The following is a 19,986-nucleotide window of genomic DNA, read 5'->3' on the forward strand; positions in this document are numbered from 1 at the left end:
AGTGCAGGTAGTGAACAGAGATAAAGAGCCTCAAAAGGCATGCCAAGGTTGAGACAAGACATAGGACAGTGAGCAAAAAGGATGGTCTCAAACCATAGAGCAACATTCATAATCCAATCATATGTCTAATGTAAACACAGATTTCATGGATGTAAAACTTTTGCAGATATAGAGAAAGGAGCAGCCCAGATTTGGGGCATAAATACAATCCATAGCCTATGAGAAAGACAGTGAACCTTAGAAGTTTTTCATCAAGGATAGATAATGAATGCAAAGAATCAAGATGCAGAGATGCGGTGATATTTCCTTCACAAAGCGATTCAATAAGTCATTACTCCATGAGCACGGAATGTCAAGGGCATGGAATCATTCTCAAAAGCAAAGAAAAGTCAGTCATTGGAAAGACATGACTGTATAGAGAGGGTCATTATTAAAGCTCAAAGAACAGTAAGCAACAAAAAGCTTCTAGAGATCATGTGCAAAGGACAACAAGGTTCATATGACTTTCTCATAGCGAACAAATTGTAATATCTAAGCTTTGTTTAAGGTTACCGAGCTTGATAGCAGTCATCTTGGAGAGTCGAGTAGTGCCATAACGGTAAGAATAGCCATAAAGAACAAATCATAGTCACAAAGCAAAATACCATGACAGTTAGCACTGTTAGAGGAACAACTTTTATGACAAGATATAAGAAGTTTGGTAGAGATAACAGCCTTAAAGTTGCCAAAATGATCATATCACAATCATGGTGGGCAGTAAGGAAGCAACTTTGACAATCAAAAAGAATAGTTCAAGGAGTACTTGGCCACTGTCATAAAACAGTAAGGTCACAACCCATTCAAAGGCATCATGAGTGACAAAGGAGAAATGAGTTTTGATAGAAACACAGTGAACTCCAATCCAAGGATAACAATCATAATTAAAGAGAAGATAAAAGCCATAGTCATGAACATGTTGAGCGACAAAAAAGTGGGGATGGGGAGAAGACTAAAGATTTGACAAATCTAATGATGATCGTGACAAGTCAAGCACAACAATGACAGGGTCTAAACAATTTGGACAGTCCAGAGGTAAAGAATATCATCCAAATAATCTTCATGATAGTTGTTGACAATCACATAGGTAAAGCCTTTTGCAGTCCTTAAAGGAGGACAATTTGCCCAATGATATCCCCTATCAAGAATCTCAAAGATTTACAGACCAGTCATGGAATATAACAATACCAAGATCAAATTTTCAAGGGAAGGATAGGTTTTGTGCTATATTGAACAGAGAATGGTAAGGTTGCATCATTACAAAGTAGAAAAAGAGGGCTCTTAGCTATAATTTGATATACCCTAGTTTGAAGCAGCAAACACACTTACATGATTGATACTATAACAATCATTATGGATAATGGTAAAAATCTTGACAATGGAGGGAAGCTCATAGAAAAATACACTTCAAAGTACATTCTGACAAAACCTACAGTGAAAGAAGTTGACTGTCGAAGGCGGACATATGACCAAGGAGGGGTTTTCTAGCTTGTTAGTAGTGACCTACATAATGGACCCTGTGCAAAAACACAAATTAGATAATAATTAATAAATTAAACTTAAGAATTTAAAATAAATAAATCAATTAAAGAGATAAATTAAATACTAAAATATAATAATTAGTTATTCAGAAGTTAAATTATTAAAATTTTAAAAGATTTGTAAATTGTAATATTTAAATTATAAAATTATACATGCGCGGATTTGATATTTAAAGAGTTAAATAAATAAAATATAATTATTCAAGAGATAAATTGTTAGAAAAATAATCAATTTTAAGATTTGCATGCGTAAATTTAAAATATTAAAAAATAAAAAACATTAAAATTTATAAATTAGTATTTAAAATAGAAGATGACATGCAATAGGAATTTCTTTCATGCAAAATTAATAAAAGACCAAAGATCTATATTCGAAAATTAAATCTAGAATGCATGAGATATGCAAATTTGTTAAGTTCATGCATTCGAAAATATAATTAGCTAAGAACTCATTAATAAATTATTTTTAATTCATGCATCCTTCATGCATTAATTCAAACTTAGCCTTATAATTTATAGGTATAGGATTCAATAATTCTAATCCATCATCCAATTCTTCTTGTTTTTCTTCATTCGTATTCTTCTTGCTGAGTCGAACTAGCTAGTGGGTAAGAGATCTTTGACTGGCAAAGGAGAAGGTGCTGGTAAAAGTTTCATTTGTGCAAAGTATTTAGTTTATTTGTGTTGCGGATTTTTCTGCCTAATGGATTTGATGCTTTAATAGTTGGATGTTTTGCCAGTCTAATATCCTAGACAACACTTTTTCTCTTCCAACAGTGCAAATTGGAAATGATGTTTGATTGCCTCTCCTCTTCCGATCACCATGCCAAGCCTAGCTGAGTTGTTTGATAGGGTTTTATAGGGGATAATTTCCCACGTCTCCTTCTAATCTTCTACGCCTCCCCTCTTCCTCTAGCGCCTGGCAAAGTCAAATCTAGTGACTTCTTCCAAAATCGAACCCCTCGCCCTCCCTGCCCTCCCCGCTCAAAGGATGAATCGCTGATGCTCCTACCAGTTGGGAGCTGAGCAATTTGCCAGGTTATCGATTCCTCTTGGTAGGAAGAATCAATTTTCTTCCCACTGGCGATGAGTTTGGCTAGGAGTGTTTGATCTCCAACGCCACTCCCTCTTTCCTGGTCTGTCCTCACCTACTTGTCACCTACGCCTTCCTTGGATTGCTAACTTGGAATGGCAGAAGGTAGTTTTTATGTATTTAGAATCTAGTTGGCCTATACCAACACCAAATCGCCGCCTTCCCCTTCCCGTGACAGCGATTTAGGATTGATTGATATTTATATATTTTCGGAATTTATTTTCTTAGTTTTCGGATTGAAAACTCTCTCCTCCTTATTTTGTTACATAGATGCTTAATTCTGACAGTTAGTTGAGTGTTGGAATGTTTTGAAATTTGATTTGATAATTGATCTTAACGTTTTTTTGTATATTATAATTATTGAAACTAACTCACTGGTCTGAATTTTATTCAAATCCATATTTAGGTCATAGTTGGTTGGACCAGAATTTGCATAGGAAATGTCCAATTGTATATATATGTATATACAATTTAATTGGGGGTCATTTATTGAATATAGGAAGTAATAAAGCAAAACACGTATAAGCAAAGGAATTGCTTATTTATTAAAAATAAGAAAATATATTAAAACAATAAGAACTGTAATAAATATTATATGCTATTATTCAAAGAGGGGTTAATTTAGATTTTCTGTCTATGAGGGATGATTGGAAAAGTGTGCTTGATTATGGGCTAACCAGGGAAGGGTGATTTTCTTCACCTCCCCAATAAGGTATAATGGTCATTAAATTAAATTTTTCTCCCTATCATAACATAGTTCGACATGCATGCACAGGTTCCATTCCCGCCAGTTTGTACCGACTTGCTAGGATATTCCGTCATGAGGGACAAAAGCTCATCATGAACACCAGAAAGTGCAAGCTTTGTTTGGTTGGATGAATAAAACGCCTGGGTCATATGTCCATCATCCGGTTTGCAAGTGGAAGTTTGTCTAGGGCGACAAAAGCAACACATTTGGAGACAAAGAATTAAAGATTTTAGATAAATTTTGTGTAATTATTATATGATGTATATTTTATCTTATTGTAAAAGACCACAATGGTCGCATGTAAAAGTTATGTAAAAGACCTATAAGGTCCTATGATGTAATGTACAAAATGTCACAATGCATTGTAACTAATAGAAAGAAGAGCTAACCCACTAACATGCATGATTTACTTCCATGGATTAATTTTCCTTTCTGCATGCATGCATAGTTGCATTTAATTTCAGGATAGATAATTTAATTATCCATTTTTGTATGTTAATTTAATTTCGTAATATGCACACTTTTTAACTCGAAATTGTTGATAATTATGGTTCATGCATGTTATTTTACCATCATGCGCACTTACTTTTGTTTCACTTTTACCACATGCATGATAAGTTTCCATGTTAAACATGAATTGCATGGATGTTTAGTTCCCTTATTTATTTAATTGCATGTCAATTATTGTAAACTTCGCATGTGCATTAATGATATTTTAATTTAATTGTAACTGTGAGTTACTAAAGTGGTTAAATTAGGGTTAGGACAAATGGGTCCTTACATTAAAATGATCATAGAGCAATCTAACAAACTTATTTGAAACTTCATTGAAAAACACAAATATATTCAACTATGAAGCTTAAAAATTCCTTCTAATAAAAATGTTTCAAAAGACATAAACACATGCATACACAATAATAGAATCTTGTAAAAGCTGCAAAAACCTAAAATAGTGAGAGCTTGTTCTATTTTTCTTTTAGAAATAACACTCACTAATTATGTTATGAACATCAAATTTTCCTCAAAGGATACAAGAATAATCTAGAAAATTCCTTTGTAGAGCAAGTCTACTCTAAGTGGGAATGGAAAAACCAAAAACAAGTCACTAAAAATATTTTATCTTTGTTTTACTCTTATCATAAATTAACCATAAAATTTTTCAAATAAGTTTACACTACATTAGGGTCTCATGAGAGGGGCTTCAGGATCTATTAAGGAGAGTGAGGTCTCATGAAGTCCAAAAAAAATTGCTACATGATTAATTGAAATCTTTTCTTGAAAATTAACAGCCCCTACTTTTTAGGGCTACAGATTTGAGCGGGTGGAAAAGCTCAGACTTTTTTCCTGCCACTTGTCAATCATCTAAAGTTTTTCAATTTTTATCAATTAATTTTTAATTTTTTTATATTCATTTACTCACGTGAATTGAATATGTTAAACAACAAAATTTATGAACCCACCAACTTCCATAAATTTAGGAGCTTAAACTTTTAAGCTTGAAATACACTACAAAATTCATGAAACCACCCACATTAAAATAATTCTAAAAAACTCAGCAGCATCCACTGAAATATTTTAGGAAGCTCCTCTCCATGAGACCAAGGCTTTATTTTCTCTCTACTTATTTTGAAGCATCTCCCTAATGGAGACCTCATTTTATCAAAAACTTCCAGAAGTTACATTGTTTTACTACAACAAAATATTTACAACTGTTGATATGTTTCTATAAATATGCACTCATCATCTGTGTTATAAGGAGAATATATAAGTGTTTGCTCTATAAATCAAGGATTAGCTTTCTTTGTCGTACAAGTTAATACGCATGACCCTAGTCACATATATGAAAAACGACATCCGTTGCCTTCAAACCCAATAGAACCAGTTGATAAGCCAATGACATGTTCCCTCATATCATGAAAGCAAGCACTTTGTACATATACTCTTACCTAGAGAAAAAATGCATTGCTTCTTTATTCTTACTGTAAATTAATTCAGAACAGTGTCCAAGCACCACGAATGCCTAAAGCCGGAAAACAACAATATGGACAGAACTTGTTATTACAAAACAACTTCCCTTTCAATTGTTTTTACTTATATAAGGCATGCACATTTCACTCTATACTACAAGTTCATACTAACAACTGAACAATTTTCAATAATTGGTTTCCTTGCACCCTTTGCAATAATTATATGTGTCAATTAACCTTTATATTTAGTGGCACCCTGTTTTGGTGTACACGATTCTTTAAGAATAAATGGCAAAATGCCACCTTATTGGTCCAGTGAGATAACTATAACGAAAACATATAGAAATCACAATAAATAGTTATGTAAGCTTGCATTCAAAAGACATAAATATTAAGCACCAAAGAAGAAAAATTGTCAACTAGATAAAACCAATCGTCCGGGTTGCAGGTATTCTGCCACAGACAACGGTTTGGGCCCACCAAACCAATCAATTAGGAATATATTCTCTATATTTAACTTGAAAAATTGGAAGTTATGATCTGTGGGCCAATCTGCACAGAAGAACAGAATTTAAAATAAGCATTATATTGCAATGAATAGGCAAATAATCGAGTGTCGAAAAATTGCATCCACCATTACACAAATTTTCAAAGTTGCCTTCCTTTCTGAATATTCCTATTGGTTCACATGTAATCTTCTCTCAAGTCCAAAATTCAAAACCGGCATGATCAGAAACTGCAAATAGAATTTTGGCGAAAAAAAAGTCAAATTTCTTACCCATCATCTCACTATGTTTTGAAAATAATGCCTGGGAAGCAAAATCAGCTACTGGACCACTCATGTTAAGTGCCTCCATCTGTTGAATCAACAATCTTCTCCAACTTAATCGTTATAGCATGACAATTATTTCGCTAGCATGATAAAATATGTAAGTCAATGAAAATTAGGATTACTGACTAAACTATAAAAACAGGAAAATGAAACGTGCCAATACAAATAATATCAAGAAGTCTGTACTATCATCAAGCTTTAACGTATTTCTTCTGCTATTGGGCCAAAGTATATATTTCTCCGATGATCAATGTCATGAAGTGGCCATTGGGTGTGGGCATGGAAATGCACTAAAGTAAATTAATGCAACTGCATGTTATATGGAGTTCAAGAAATGATCTAGGTGACCAGAATTGGAAGTACATTCGTTTACTGGATGAACAACCATGGAGAGACTTTCAATTGACTTCTATCAAAGTCATACAGCCAGTTTTATACCATCCATTTAATGCCTGTGGTTCAGACTTAGATTACTGTTATTGTTAGACAGGTGGGAAATAGGATTCAACTTCTTCTTTTATCTTCTTTTAAAATTTTCATAAGAGACGGTTGCATTTCATATCTCTCTCATGTGTTTGACACGAAATTCCAATGCTTTTAAGGTTGTGGCTATACTTCGGATTTAAAATATGTTTTCCCATACTTTAAAATATTTGATGTTTGCTATTGGAAAAGTAAATAGATTATATGTTCTATTCAATTCATCGCTATAGCATGATATCTTTCCTGAACATAATATCCATCTGAGATCTTAAAATATTTGATTTTTACAATTGGAAAAATAATTAATTTATACGTTTCATTCAATTCACCACTATAGCATGATATCTTTTCCTGAACATATCCATCACAGATCTTAAAAAATATAATGTTTGCTATCCTTAAATGACAACTTTTCATCAGCAAAGCTTCGCTGATCTTTATCCTTAGTAACTTAAGTGTGTAGTATGTAAATTTCAACTTATACCCAATATGGAGATAGTTAAGCTGATTCATGAACCATGGATCCATAAACCCTCATTTTCCATCCAAATCTCTAGTGGTGCTCAATTCCCTGATGAAAACTGCCTTCATTTCCCCATAGATTCCACTCTCTTCAGATTGCATGTCTCAATGCCAGAATGTAGAAAACATGGTCGATCCCATAAAATCCTACACTTCAAATATAATCACCTAACCTTGAAAATCATCTTGATCTACAGACCATAGCCCACAAAGCTGCCATTAAACAACCTAGGAAAATGAATAAACTGAGCAACTCCGGTCCATCCTATAAATCATCTTTTCATCTTCTTCTAAATCATTCCACTACTTCTCTCATGTCCAAATAACTAATGTTATGTGAAATGAATGCTTTGTCTACATTTATAGATTTTTCCCTCTTTATTCGCTTTGCTGGATCTGCCACCTCCGACCACTATCTGTGCTCCTAGCTTTTCCATTTAACCTGAAAGCGTTTTTTGGAGAGTGAAATCAGTGACTTTACTTCTATCATTATATGTAGATTAATATTATCCTATCTGCAATCTCATCTTCCTGTTGATGTTGTTCATTAATCTAAATTTGTTGTACACAACTCCACTAATCTTCAATATCTCAAGTCTCCTTACAACAGTAAAGCTATCTATTTTCTCCACATAACATAGACCAACTTGGGCATCTATTCTGTAAGTCCTGGTTTCCACTGGTCACTAAGTTACACGATATGTCAAGGTGCCTGCCCCCACAGTGATGCATATAAAATATAACTTCCAATCTATGGCCGTGCCATACCTGAGACATTTTCAGATAGCCATGGTCATATCTAGAGACTAGAGATATCGGCAAAATGACTGTTTTTCGAACAAAAGAACTATATTATGCAGAAGAAACCATTAAATCCATCCTAATCCACACCCTAAGCTCACCTTGCCAATAACCAGGCACGAACTGAATCAGAAAAACAAGAATAGGTCAATTTTTTTTATGTATTTTCACTTTGCTTTCAACAGTCTGAAGGAAAAGGCAGATACAATTGGTTTTTTATAGGATTTTTGTGCTCTACATCAAATTTTGAGGCTTGAAATTGGAATTGATGCCTCTCAAGAATCAAGTGAAAACCATCAACCACTAAGTTTGGTCAGAGTGCATAGATAGACACAATCTGAAATCTCATGATTTTTTCCCTCTATTGGTTTTGAAGTAATGGATGTGAACTTCATCACATAACTCTTTTCTTGAAACAATAACTAAACGGGCTACTCTTCTACACTGTATTCTCAAACTCAAAGAATTAATACACACATACTTTCTAAACTTAGCTTGACTTCTGGATTTTCTGGCAATCTCCCTTAAAAGCTGCACTCATTTCGTTGCACGCTTTGCTCACCATGCCAGCTCTACTCTTCTTAATTCTTAGACCGATATTTTTCAAAGAAACAAATGCCCAATACTCTGACTCGTACTAATTATTTATCTTCTTGCTTTTTGTCCATTATAAGGGAGAAGAAGAATTGCTTGGGAAGTCAAAAAACCATCTTCTAGCTTTCATAAACTTCAAACTTGTCCTCCATTGAACTGAGGTCCACAGGATCCAGATATAGTCTGATGGGACGTCTGGACTCTCGATACAAATTGTGATCTTTAGTTGGCACCTATATGGAGTTAACAATAACACATGTCAAAAAATCCAATCTTCAAAATTTAGGTCATGTTTGTAGAATTTGAGTTGGTGGGGTGAGTTTGGAGTTTGTAAACACAGCCATGAACTCTTCACTTTATGAAATGTGCGGTAAAGGATGATCATCTCTTCTGTAGCAAATTTTCAATTCTTTTAGATTGACAAAAGGTCAACAATAACTTTTTCCATAGAGCAATTCTTTATCAAATGCTTTATAATCTCATCAACTTCCCAACATCGCATTGAATAAGGAACATTTCACACCCCTTTCTACCTTGAGACCCAAATGGAGACACCCCAAGTCATTTCATCAGAGAAGTGTTTGCAAGTTTGCAAGAACTGTTGGATGACTAGGGGTGTGCCAGCATCAGGAATTGAATATTCTAGTCAGTTTTGAGCATTTAAATCTCCTTTTGCAGGATTTTAATGATTGAGGACTTTTATGGCTATTTTAAGAATATATTTTCCAATCATACAATAATAGACCTAGAAAAGGAAACTGCAGTTGTGGAGGTAGAAAGCACATGCAAATATGAGCCTCAGTTTTGTATTTAGGGACAGGTTATTGTGCAAACAATCATCAAGATAGTGGAGAGCACAAGTTGTCATACAAAGAATGCAGCAAGACTTAGCAGGGTTCTTGTAAAGTTATACCCACCTTAAAGCCCATCTGTGCAGGATAAATCATGAAGAGTATCAAAGTTTGTCCAAGTGCTTTAGCTTCCTTGTTGGCATTAAGAGAGATCCATTTCCTTTCATTTTCTCTCTCACACACTAGGGTGTTCGTTCTTGTAGACCAAAAATTCACTTGCTTATAGCCTATTTCAATATTGTTATTTTTAAATTCCTCGAAACAGTTAGGATTTAAGAGCACACACATTCCAATATATCTTCGTTCATAGGCTGCCAATGGAGATCAAAAGACCAGAAAAAGGGATTGACTTGAAGGAAAGCTCCTAATTATCAGTGTTCCAAGAATTAGAAAAAAGAAAAGATTTTATCAGTGTTCCCCTTGGTCTCCAGGAAAGGGGGATGAGTTTCATATTCAGTGACTCTTTTTGCAAAATTTAGAGACGGCAAGGGGTCAACTATTAAAATAATATATAAAAATTAATATTTGTAAAATTAATTGCAACTCATCATTTATGTAAACATTATGAGTAGAAAGAAGATGAAATTTATACAAAGTTATACTATTGAACAAAATTTTTCTTTAGAGACAATGATTTTTGTCTTAACTCTTCACCCCAATCTTGAGTGAAAATTCTAACATTTATAGTTTACAAAGTCAGTGAGTTCTTGCCAGACTCGCAAGAAGTTAAGTTTTTTTGGCCTGGCAAGTATCTAGCCAGACTTGCAGGCCATCTGGGAAGGAAGTTCACAAGTTTTCCTGCAAAACTCTGCAATGTTCCAAATTGGGCCTAGCGATTTCTTTTAAAAATTCAGCTGCAGGCTGTTAAAAGCCTTCTTTTTCTGGTACTTCATTTTCATCTTTGGAGGTGTGGTTTGAGGATTTAATTAATGATTGGAGTGAATTTGTTAAGGTACTTTATTTTCCTTCTCTTCTTTTTATTTTCAAAATTTTGCATCATAAACAATGAAAACTCTGCTGTTATGCCACTAAATTTTTCTTTCTTTCCATTCTTCAAACTCTCATTTTTTTCTTCCTTTTTAAGCTTTTGTAATTTTTTCTTTTTCTCTTTTCAAAACTTCAAGTTCAGCTGAACAAAAACCCTGCTTTTATGCTGCTGATTCTTGTTCCAAAGTCTACAATCTATAGTGTGTAAGGCAAGGTGACAACAAAAATGACCATGAATGGAAACATGACACACTAAGTGTGATCAAAGGCACAGTGACCTGCAATTATTGTGGATTTAATATGGGAGGAGGTATCGATCAAATGAAATATCACCTTGCTCAAATTGCTGGCCTAGATGTCCAATTATGTAGCCAAGTGTAGCAGGAAGAGAAGAGAAATGAATGCCCTACACTCTAGTTAATGAGGCGAATAAAAATGAAATGAAGAAAACAAGCAAAGTAATCGCATTGGTGATGAATTTCCTTTTAAAAACTAAAAGCCCTAAGCCCTAGCTTCCTTATGGCCCGTGTTCTAATTTGACAACAAATGACAACACTGCCAACACTCAATTGACATCAACAACATAGCAACATCAATAACCACATAACAACTACTCCTCATCAAGGACAACACATATTGCCAACAGGAACATCCACTATGTTAAAAGAGATTGGAGTATCTAGCCATAATGGATGAGGTGGAGTCCAAATTCGAAGTGCCTCCCTATTTTTCTTAAAAAAATTAGGATGGTATCGAAATGTTTGCCAAGGATGATAGGAATATCCAAATAAGAGAAAACGACAAAGTCTACATGTTGCCATTGCAACATCTTTTCTTCCATGGCGTTATGAGCATAAACATTTATAAATGGAAACTATTATGCATCCACCCAAGAGTAACCATGGAAGAGATGAACACCCTTGGCACCACAATAACTTGCATTGTGATTAGTTTTAGATCCCATTAACATGTAACTCCTCCAAATGCTCCTTGAGAACTAAGAGTTAAGGACTAGGCTTTTGACCAAATCCTCTATGCTAAAACAATCATAAGCTCTAGTGAGGCTTTTGTTTCTTGAATAAACACCATCAAAGGATGTTGAGTTTAAATGATTCATTTTATTTCTAGGATCTTAGAGGGACATCCTTTCAGCCCCATTATTTTCCAAGTGATCACCTTCATTCGGAAGATTGAGTGAAGATCACAGACAAATCCCTACCTATACCTATAGTACTCAATTTCTAGCCTTCTTTTTGGAGATTGATCTGAATTGATTTATGCCCAACCTTGTTATTTGTATCTATCGTCATTTTGGTCTAATTTGATTCATGCGCATTTTGATATTTGGTCTTATTGAGCTATGCCTATAGATAAATCTGTTTGATGTTGCTCCATAGGAGTAGCCAACAACGTCAATGGAAGGAAAAGAAGAAATTGTGCCACATGTTTTTCTATAATTTACATTTTAAGTTTTATATTCTTCTTTAAATTTACAATTTTAAGTTCTTTATATGCTATTATAGAAGAAAACATAGCATTATGTTACACCCTAATGTTAATATTATTGGTTAGCATGTGATTTAGAGCACAATGGAAATTCCTTCGACTCGACCAATTCATAGAAAGAGTTAATTAATAGTATATATACTTTCTTTGCAACACGTCATAGTGGTCCTCATTCCCCTTCATAATCTCCTGACACAACACAATGTACTGAAGAATTTCAAAATCTATCAAGCTTCATAAATTGTATTTTTGTAATTTAATAATGACAAAAATCAATATTTCAATATGTTGGTATTTCCAACTGATTACTTGAATTCACCTTAAGAATGAGCTAGATTCTATCAACGGGAACTTAGATCAATTGCCAACTAACGGGATCTCAATCAAAGATTGAATGATCCCCTACACTTTAGGCTCTGCATGTAATGTCCCCGATTTTAGCCTGGAATTATTTGAGAAATAAGGGAGGAATAAATTTAATTTAATATTATATAAGTTGTCTCATTATATTTATTTAAAATCACACGTGAGATGACTTTATATTTTATTAAATTAATAAAGTGACTAAAGTATAAAATAAAAATAATTAAAAAGTCAATAAATAATAAAGTCTACCTACCCTCTTCTAGAAGGAATCTTATGATGGGTTATGAAAAGGATAAATAGAAGAGGGTGATTCATGATCAAGCATCAGTTGTTTTGTTATCTCTTATTTTGAGTTGTGGAGCCGAGGGTTGTCCGCAAAATAGATCCTAGGGAACAATACCTCCCTTTGATCAACATAACTGAGGAGGTGAAAGACCCTCTGAAGGGTTGCTTTGTGAGTGAGAAGCACTTAGTTTCTCATATTGAGCTTAAGGAGTTTTTGTAACAGTCATAACAATGGGGAGTTTGCTTCAGATTATCAGTAGCCACGATTTTGCCATTGAGACTTGTTGGATGCCAATCTACACATTGGAGGTCAGCGACTTGGTCTAAGGAGGAGGGCGATTTATTTGTTATTGAATGAAGGCAGATTCGAACTATATTGTGCTGTTGACATTTGGTTGCAGACTTCATTCTCCACGATTTTGTTCATACTACCACCATTGTGCATCGATTTTGGCGTTGGATGCTAGCAAAGTCAATAGGAGGTGAAGGCGATCCCATCTTGATGGTTTGTATGGCGATTTGGTGACAGTTTGCAGTTGTATTGTGAATCTGATCAGAACAGGTTCGTGGCACTAGAACCCTTGAATTGGGTTAATAATGCATGGTTCGACCTTGGGAATATCCTTGTTGAGTAAGGCTCTTTCATTGAAGGAGGGTTCGATCAGCTTGAGACACTTTGTATGCAGATTTCACTTGGTTCTCAGACCTTCCATTGGCAGCAGCAGGGACGGCACATGACTGGGTTTAATCTTGCACATTAGAGCCATCATATTTGTGGATATTGCTTGCATCTCCATCACTACATTTGGGCGAAACCATATCAGGTTCCTAGCATCTCATTTCATTTTTTTCAGTTGTATTTATAACAGTCCCTTGTCCTCAGAAAATCTGAGACTTAGTCCTTTGCAATCAGTCCATGCATCAATCTTATGACAGCATATTGTAATGGCTCATAATAAGGATTGAATTAGTTTTGAGACTGCATCTTGTTTGGTCAGTATTCTGAGGTTGTATGCCATTCATTTGACAAAATGACAGCAAGTATATGTGCCTGATAAACAATTCCATTTGCTCACAATACATTGTGATTGTTGTCAATAACATTTCTATGTAATTCTATTTCTATTGTGAGTAATCTTACATGAAGAATTAGCATTAGAATGTCCCTGATGTCAATCTGAAACTAAGATCAGCAGACTAAACAATGACAGCCAAGTGTTTGATGGAATGGCTAAGTGGAAGGTATAAGAATTTTATATCAGAAATTAGCCATGGACATTACACTGTAGGACCTAGGGGGGTGACCCAGTGCAATATTTAACAGATTTGCAATCATAATGATGAATATTGTATTATTAATAATATTTTTTATTAAATTTGTAAACATATTTTATTATTTATTTGGTTTTATATGTAACTTTATTGAAACACATTAGTATATTATAATATATATTAATATATTAGTATATTATAATAAATACTAATAGAACCCAATGGAAAAATATTGTCGTATTCGTGAATCCGCGTCCATACCTGTTGTGACCATTTCACACATCGCCCCATCAAAATGGGGATCCCCTTTCTTTTGCTCAAGTCCTAGTCTCTTAGCCTAATATCCCTCTCGAAAGAGAAATGGGTGATTTTGTTAGCCTTTAGCAACATTTGGATCACATGAGGAGTGAAGCCTATCATGAATTCAACCAAAAGGATGAATGAGAGATTGCTAGTAAGGAATGCTTCAAGTGCTCCTCTTCTAGAACGAAATTCACTTCAAATGCCCTTCTCTTAGAGCAAATTTCACTCCTATTGCCTCAAGTCAAAGGCGAAATCATATTCAAGGTGAGTTTTGAGGTCTTATAGTATATAGAGGCATAAAGTAATAAGATTCAACTCAAAAGCGCATTTTCAAGCTACTTCAAGTGCTCAAAGTTGAGGGCGAAAGACTTCAAGTGCTCCATAGTGAGAGTGAAATTCACTTCAAGTGCCCTTAGTTGAGAGCGAAATTGTTCCTAGAATGCACCATGAGCCTAGTTTCAACAAACTTGAATGAATGGAATGGAGAGTAAGTGAGAAAACATTAAGTGTCAAGTTTCAATTCACTTCAGGTGCACCACTCTTAGAGCGAACTTCAACCTTGTGGAGCGAACTTCATGTGCTCAAAATTCAGAGCGAAATTCCTCCTAAGACCTCATGTTGAGCATGCTATGACGTATTGGAGTTGAGAAAGTGAGTGTAAGTGAGCGAAGAAGAGTTAGAGTGTTGATTTGAAATTAAATTCAAGTGCTTGCGCTTAGGAGCGAACTTCAAGTGAATGACCTCTGGAGCGAACTTCAAGTGCATGAGATTTGGAGCGAACTTGAAGTGCATGGGTTTTGGAGCGAACTTGAAGTGCATGGGTTTTGGAGCGAACCTCCAGTGCATAAATCATGGAGCAAATTCTACTTTGGGTGCTCCTAATTGAGAGCGAATTTGCCTCATTTGCCCAAGAGAAGATGCGAGATTTCTTATAAGATCATTGCCTTGAGCCGATTTGATGCTTAGAAAAGAACAATTTTGAGTTTAAGATGATGAAAGGCGAGATTTGAGAGTAACTTCAAGTGCACCCCACTCAGGGCGAACTTCAAGTGCATAAATCATGGAGCGAATTCCACTTCGGGTGCTCCTGATTGAGAGCGAATTTGCCTCATTTGCCCAAGAGAAGATGCAAGATTGCTTATAAGACCATTGCCTTGAGCCGATTTGATGCTTAGAAAAGAACAATTTTAAGTTTAAGATGATGAAAGGCAAGATTTGAGAGTAACTTCAAGTGCACCCCACTCAGGGCGAACTTCATGTGCACACCTTTTAGAGCGAAATTCATGTGCTCCTTGTTGAGAGTGAAATGCCTTTCACTTGCTCATGAAAAGGGTGAATTATTTTTGAATGCACTTTCATGCTTATCAAAGACTAATCAAACACGAATTTGGCGCCAAAAAGAAATACAAATCTGTTCAAATTGTGTCAAGTCGGCCAGCATGGGAAGACAAACTTAATTTTATTTTTACTAAACCAGGTCGGCCTACCTAGGGAGAGACACAACCTTTCCTTTAAGCGCCTATAAGAAGATCAAGATCATTCATTTCAAACATCAAATCAAAACAATTTCCTCCTCTCTAATAAGCGAATTTTAGCAGCAGGCAGCGAATTTCATTAAGATTGGAGAATTCAATAAACATCAAAAGCGAATTTATGCATTAAGATTGCAGATTCAAGAGCGAACTTCATCATTGAATAACAGAATTCATAAGGATAAGCGAATTTCATCTGCAAGAGGGAATATCACCAGCGAATTTGTCCTAAGGAGCAACGAATTCATCACTACAAGGGCGAATTTGTTCACTCACACTCAGCAACAGCAGATTCCTCAATCACATCATTCGATCAATAGCATCCATATCAAGTTGAATCATCAAAAATCAGGGGTAAGTGCATCATATTGATTGATAGAAGATCAGGTACAGGTCTGATTGGAGTCAAATATTGATCTTTTTATTAAATTAAACCTCTCTTATTACTGTTAATCCACTAGAAAGTGCACATAGGTGTAAGGAATCAATCTTATTGAGCATTTAATTTCAGATTCATTTGAATTTAAGATTGATTTAAACCAATATAGAAGGTTATCTACTATCATTCTCATAGGCAAATAGGCTTCATTAGATTAATATTTCGTATATCTTTCACCATTCTCCTAATTTACACATCTCCTATAGGTAGAGAATGGCGGCACCTAAACCTAGTGGGACTGTAAACCGTCAAGCACTCATCAAAGAAGACTCGAGGAGAGGTACATTAGAAACCAAGATCACGTCTCATTGGAGCAGAATAGGAGACACCAATCTTGGGAATTTTGACACCAAGAAGTTCAGGGGCCCGTTCTACACAAGTGAACCTACGGCTACAACAAAGAAGATGATGGACAACAGGATTGTAAATGCAGCTGGCTTCCCTCTTGCGGTGCGATGCTATGAGTTAATTGTTGAATGTGCCCAACACTATGATTCCCACTCAAGAAGAATAGTGGCGAAGGATGGAAGAGTACTCGCTTATCTCTCGGAGACAGCCATTAGTGAAGCATTTCATCTACCTGAACCTAAAGACATGATCTACGTGAGTGTAGAAGGAGCTAAGTCAGCCCATGATGATGATCTAGAAGCTTGTGTAAGGATCATCAACAAGTTTTGGTTATCAAAGAGTAGAGGTGGTAAGAGCAGAATGTCCGATAGATTACACAGAATAGACTTCAAAGATGAATTCAAAGACTTCACTCTACTTCATCGTGTGGTGGGTGCACTTGAGGCTTCATATTTCGAGGACTGGATGTTTTTCTTCATAGAGACAGTCAGTCATGGCAAGAATGCAATCAATTGGGCGAGGCTCATCAGCAACAGTATTGATCTGCAGCTGAGAAGACTGATGCGCACTAGGACATTTTGCATGAGTTTCTATTTTATATACTCTCTTGCAAGGAATTATGAGTATCCCAGACTGGTGTGTAGAGGCATAGTCGGAAGAGGACCAGGAGAAATAAAAGTGCATGAGTATTATATACAGCTTCATCATCCAACTAAAAACACTATAAGAGAGTGAATGATGCATTCACTCTGCACATCACGAGGTCGCTACAAGGTGGCATTCATCAAAGACTCTCTCCAAGAGCACAAGCATTGGTTCAACAGTATGGTGCATGGTTCATCCAATTCCCAAAATTCACCTATATCAGAGTTCAAGGATGTCCTTCTCCTCCCTACATGCTGCCACACTACCCAACAAACAAAATAGTGCTACTGGAGGTAGTAAGACAATTAGTGGCATACGTCAAGGAATATAGGCACAATCACGGAACCAATATCTCTTTTCCTATTTCGTTTGGAGACTCTATTGAAGTGTGTCCTTCCCTTCAAGTAGCTAAGAATGCCAAAGGAGAATTAGCCCTCTATTCACTCCTAGAGATCACTTTGATCCATATGACAATATAAAAGGAATTATGGGAAAGAAGTATGAACAACAGTGGCAGTTAGAAGACTATTGGATGAACATTCAAGATGATGTAGAAGTGAAGAAAAAGATGTATTACAGACTACCTCTTGATTTCATCTGGAAGTATAAGTTGTTTAACGGTGTTGATCAAGCACAGTGTTGTGATGTTTTCACACATCGCCTCATTGCAAATGGGGACCCCCTACTTTTTAGGCCCTCTCGGTCTTTTGGTTTTTTGTTGTTGGGTCTTTTCGCGGCAGTCTCATCAGTTACCTCATTCTGCAAGTGTTTGGGGGTTAATTTGATCAGGTATGCTTTTTGTTTGAGCAATTTTGGCTAAGTCTAGGGCTTGTTTTGTCAATTTTAGGGTTTCTGCCTCCAACCCTAGATTTTAGGGGTTTCTATTAGGATTTTGGAAAAATTGAATTTGGAACTGGAGTTAGGACCCTTCAAGGAACCTTCCAGTAAAATTTGAGCGAATTCTGAGCACTTACTATTTTTAGTAAGTTTCACTGCCTCCCGGATTGGTCTAATTTTGCCAAAAATCAAACTTGTAATTTCTATTTTTAGTAAGTGCTTTCCTGACCTATTTTGTCCAAACCCTAACATTTTGAAACACTTACTATTTGGGAAAATCTATTTTGGCAGGTTCATCCCTAAAGACGCTGAAGACTGAACGTTCCTGAAGATCATTTCTAAATCCGGAAGAGTCAGAAGGCAGACAAGTTGGATCAAAAAAATGGTTAAGTATGGAACTCTTATTTCAGAAGTGGAAAGCATGCAAAATCATCTAGTCTGGAAATTCACATGAATCCACAAATGTCACCCTGATCCGGAAATGGCCTGAATATTGACTGTCTGAAAATTTAAAAGATCTAAAACCCAGAATTTGCATTATAATTCCTAGAGATCTGAAACCACTCTCAAACATTGTGCCAATATATACATGAATAAATGTTATATTTCATGTATATATCCTAATGAAGAGAATGAGACCAACGGAAAAGTGAAAATCATGAAATTTCCCTCCCCAGGGCAAAACAATGCCCAATGATGGAGTAGGGCGCTAGAATCACCTAGGCATGGAGAAATGAAGAAAAGGTAAAAATCCTTTTTCCATGCAAAATAGCGGTTAAAGGAGAGCAAGGGCACTAAAACATGGGTGTGGAGGAATTTTCCTCCACCCCCATTTTCCTTGGACATACTCAATCAACGCCCAAAGGAGATAGAGGGAGCTAAAACCAAGGTGTGGAGGAATTTTTCTCCACACCATGAATTCCCTCACATGCAAAATTCCGCCCAAGGTTGGATTAGGGGTCAAGGAAGAAAAAGCAAGAAATTTCCCTCTGGTAAATTTTTTTTAAATCCTATTTTTAGGCATCATAACATTTCATAATTCAAAAATTTAAATTCGTAAGATAATTCTCTCTCCGTCAAGACCCGGAATTCTATTTTTGGAAAGTTCCTTAAAATAAGAAATTTTGAAAAAGAACTTATAAAAAATTTCTGCATATCTGAATTCGTGAGAAAATTCTCTCTCCGTCAAGACCCGGAATTCTATTTTTGGAAAGTTCCTAAAAAATAAGAAATCATGAAAAAAACTTTGAAAATTCCTTCGAAGCACAGAAAAGTTGAAAGATTCATGAAAAGTTTGTTTGTTGGTACAACTGGTAAATTAAATATAGGAAATAATAATGTACATGACAATGCATACCAGACACGACAGAAAATATATCTTTATTCGCACATTCAATTATTACAGAGAAGAGACCAAAGATGATCGGCCGAGGATTACAATAGATCCGACAATACCATCCCCTTTCCTTGGCAGTACACAACATATTTAAAGGACCCGACGGTTGCCGAGAGGTACGCAACCGTCAACCAACTGACACATAACTACCCGAGACTGACAACCCACTCAATACAATTAATTAATACGTTGTTGGATAACAAATATTATCAAACATAACAACAGGCAATTTATGCCGACAACATCATCCCCCCCCAAAAGAAAAGTCGTCTTCCAGACGACAAGCAAACATCAAGTGATATTCGGAAAGACTAACGACAGATAGTGACTTCGACTAGACACCCCCAACTTGTAGTGTACCTGCCAAATCAAATGGGGATTTGGGGCAACGCCTCCAATGAGGTCAAGGGGCAGCGCCCCCAGTGGGGTCAAGGGGCAGAGCTTCTTGCGGGGTCGTGGGGCAGCGTCCCTCGCAGGGTCCTGCCACCAACACCAAATTACAACCTTCAAACCCACACAAAACTCCATGGCGTGCATCAATTTTTTGTTTTTTTAAGATGTTAGGAATGAGGCCAATGAAGTCAAAATTTTGATCAAGGTGG

The 19,986-nt window shown here is 35.8% G+C and overlaps 2 protein-coding genes across 5 annotated transcripts in view; one reads left to right on the plus strand and one right to left on the minus strand.

Moving 5' to 3' along the window:
• LOC131065718 (protein WHAT'S THIS FACTOR 1 homolog, chloroplastic) overlaps positions 1-3,917 on the plus strand; it is a 59,571-nt gene extending 55,654 nt beyond the window's left edge. For 2 of the 3 annotated variants that reach the window (XM_058000315.2, XM_058000316.2), the window contains exon 2: positions 3,446-3,917. Coding sequence is in view for 1 of the 3 variants with exons in the window: in XM_058000316.2 (XP_057856299.2) it covers positions 3,446-3,514 (69 nt within the window). In the remaining 2 variants the exon portion in view is untranslated. Of the gene's footprint in view, positions 1-2,138; positions 2,222-3,445 lie in introns of those variants that run through there. The other variant, XR_009111461.2, reaches the window with a different exon arrangement.
• A 1,448-nt stretch (positions 3,918-5,365) lies between these two features.
• Positions 5,366-19,986, minus strand: part of LOC131065719 (uncharacterized) — a 106,405-nt gene continuing 91,784 nt past the window's right edge. For both annotated transcript variants that reach the window (XM_058000319.2, XM_058000318.2), the window contains 2 exons: positions 6,164-6,242; positions 5,366-5,937 (listed from right to left, as the gene is read on the minus strand). In XM_058000319.2, coding sequence (XP_057856302.2) covers positions 5,801-5,937; positions 6,164-6,242 — 216 coding nt within the window. In that variant the 3' untranslated portion in view covers positions 5,366-5,800. The remainder of the gene's footprint in view (positions 5,938-6,163; positions 6,243-19,986) is intronic.

The sequence above is a fragment of the Cryptomeria japonica genome, chromosome 7 (assembly GCF_030272615.1).
Source record: "Cryptomeria japonica chromosome 7, Sugi_1.0, whole genome shotgun sequence".
Classification (NCBI taxonomy): Eukaryota; Viridiplantae; Streptophyta; class Pinopsida; order Cupressales; family Cupressaceae; genus Cryptomeria; species Cryptomeria japonica.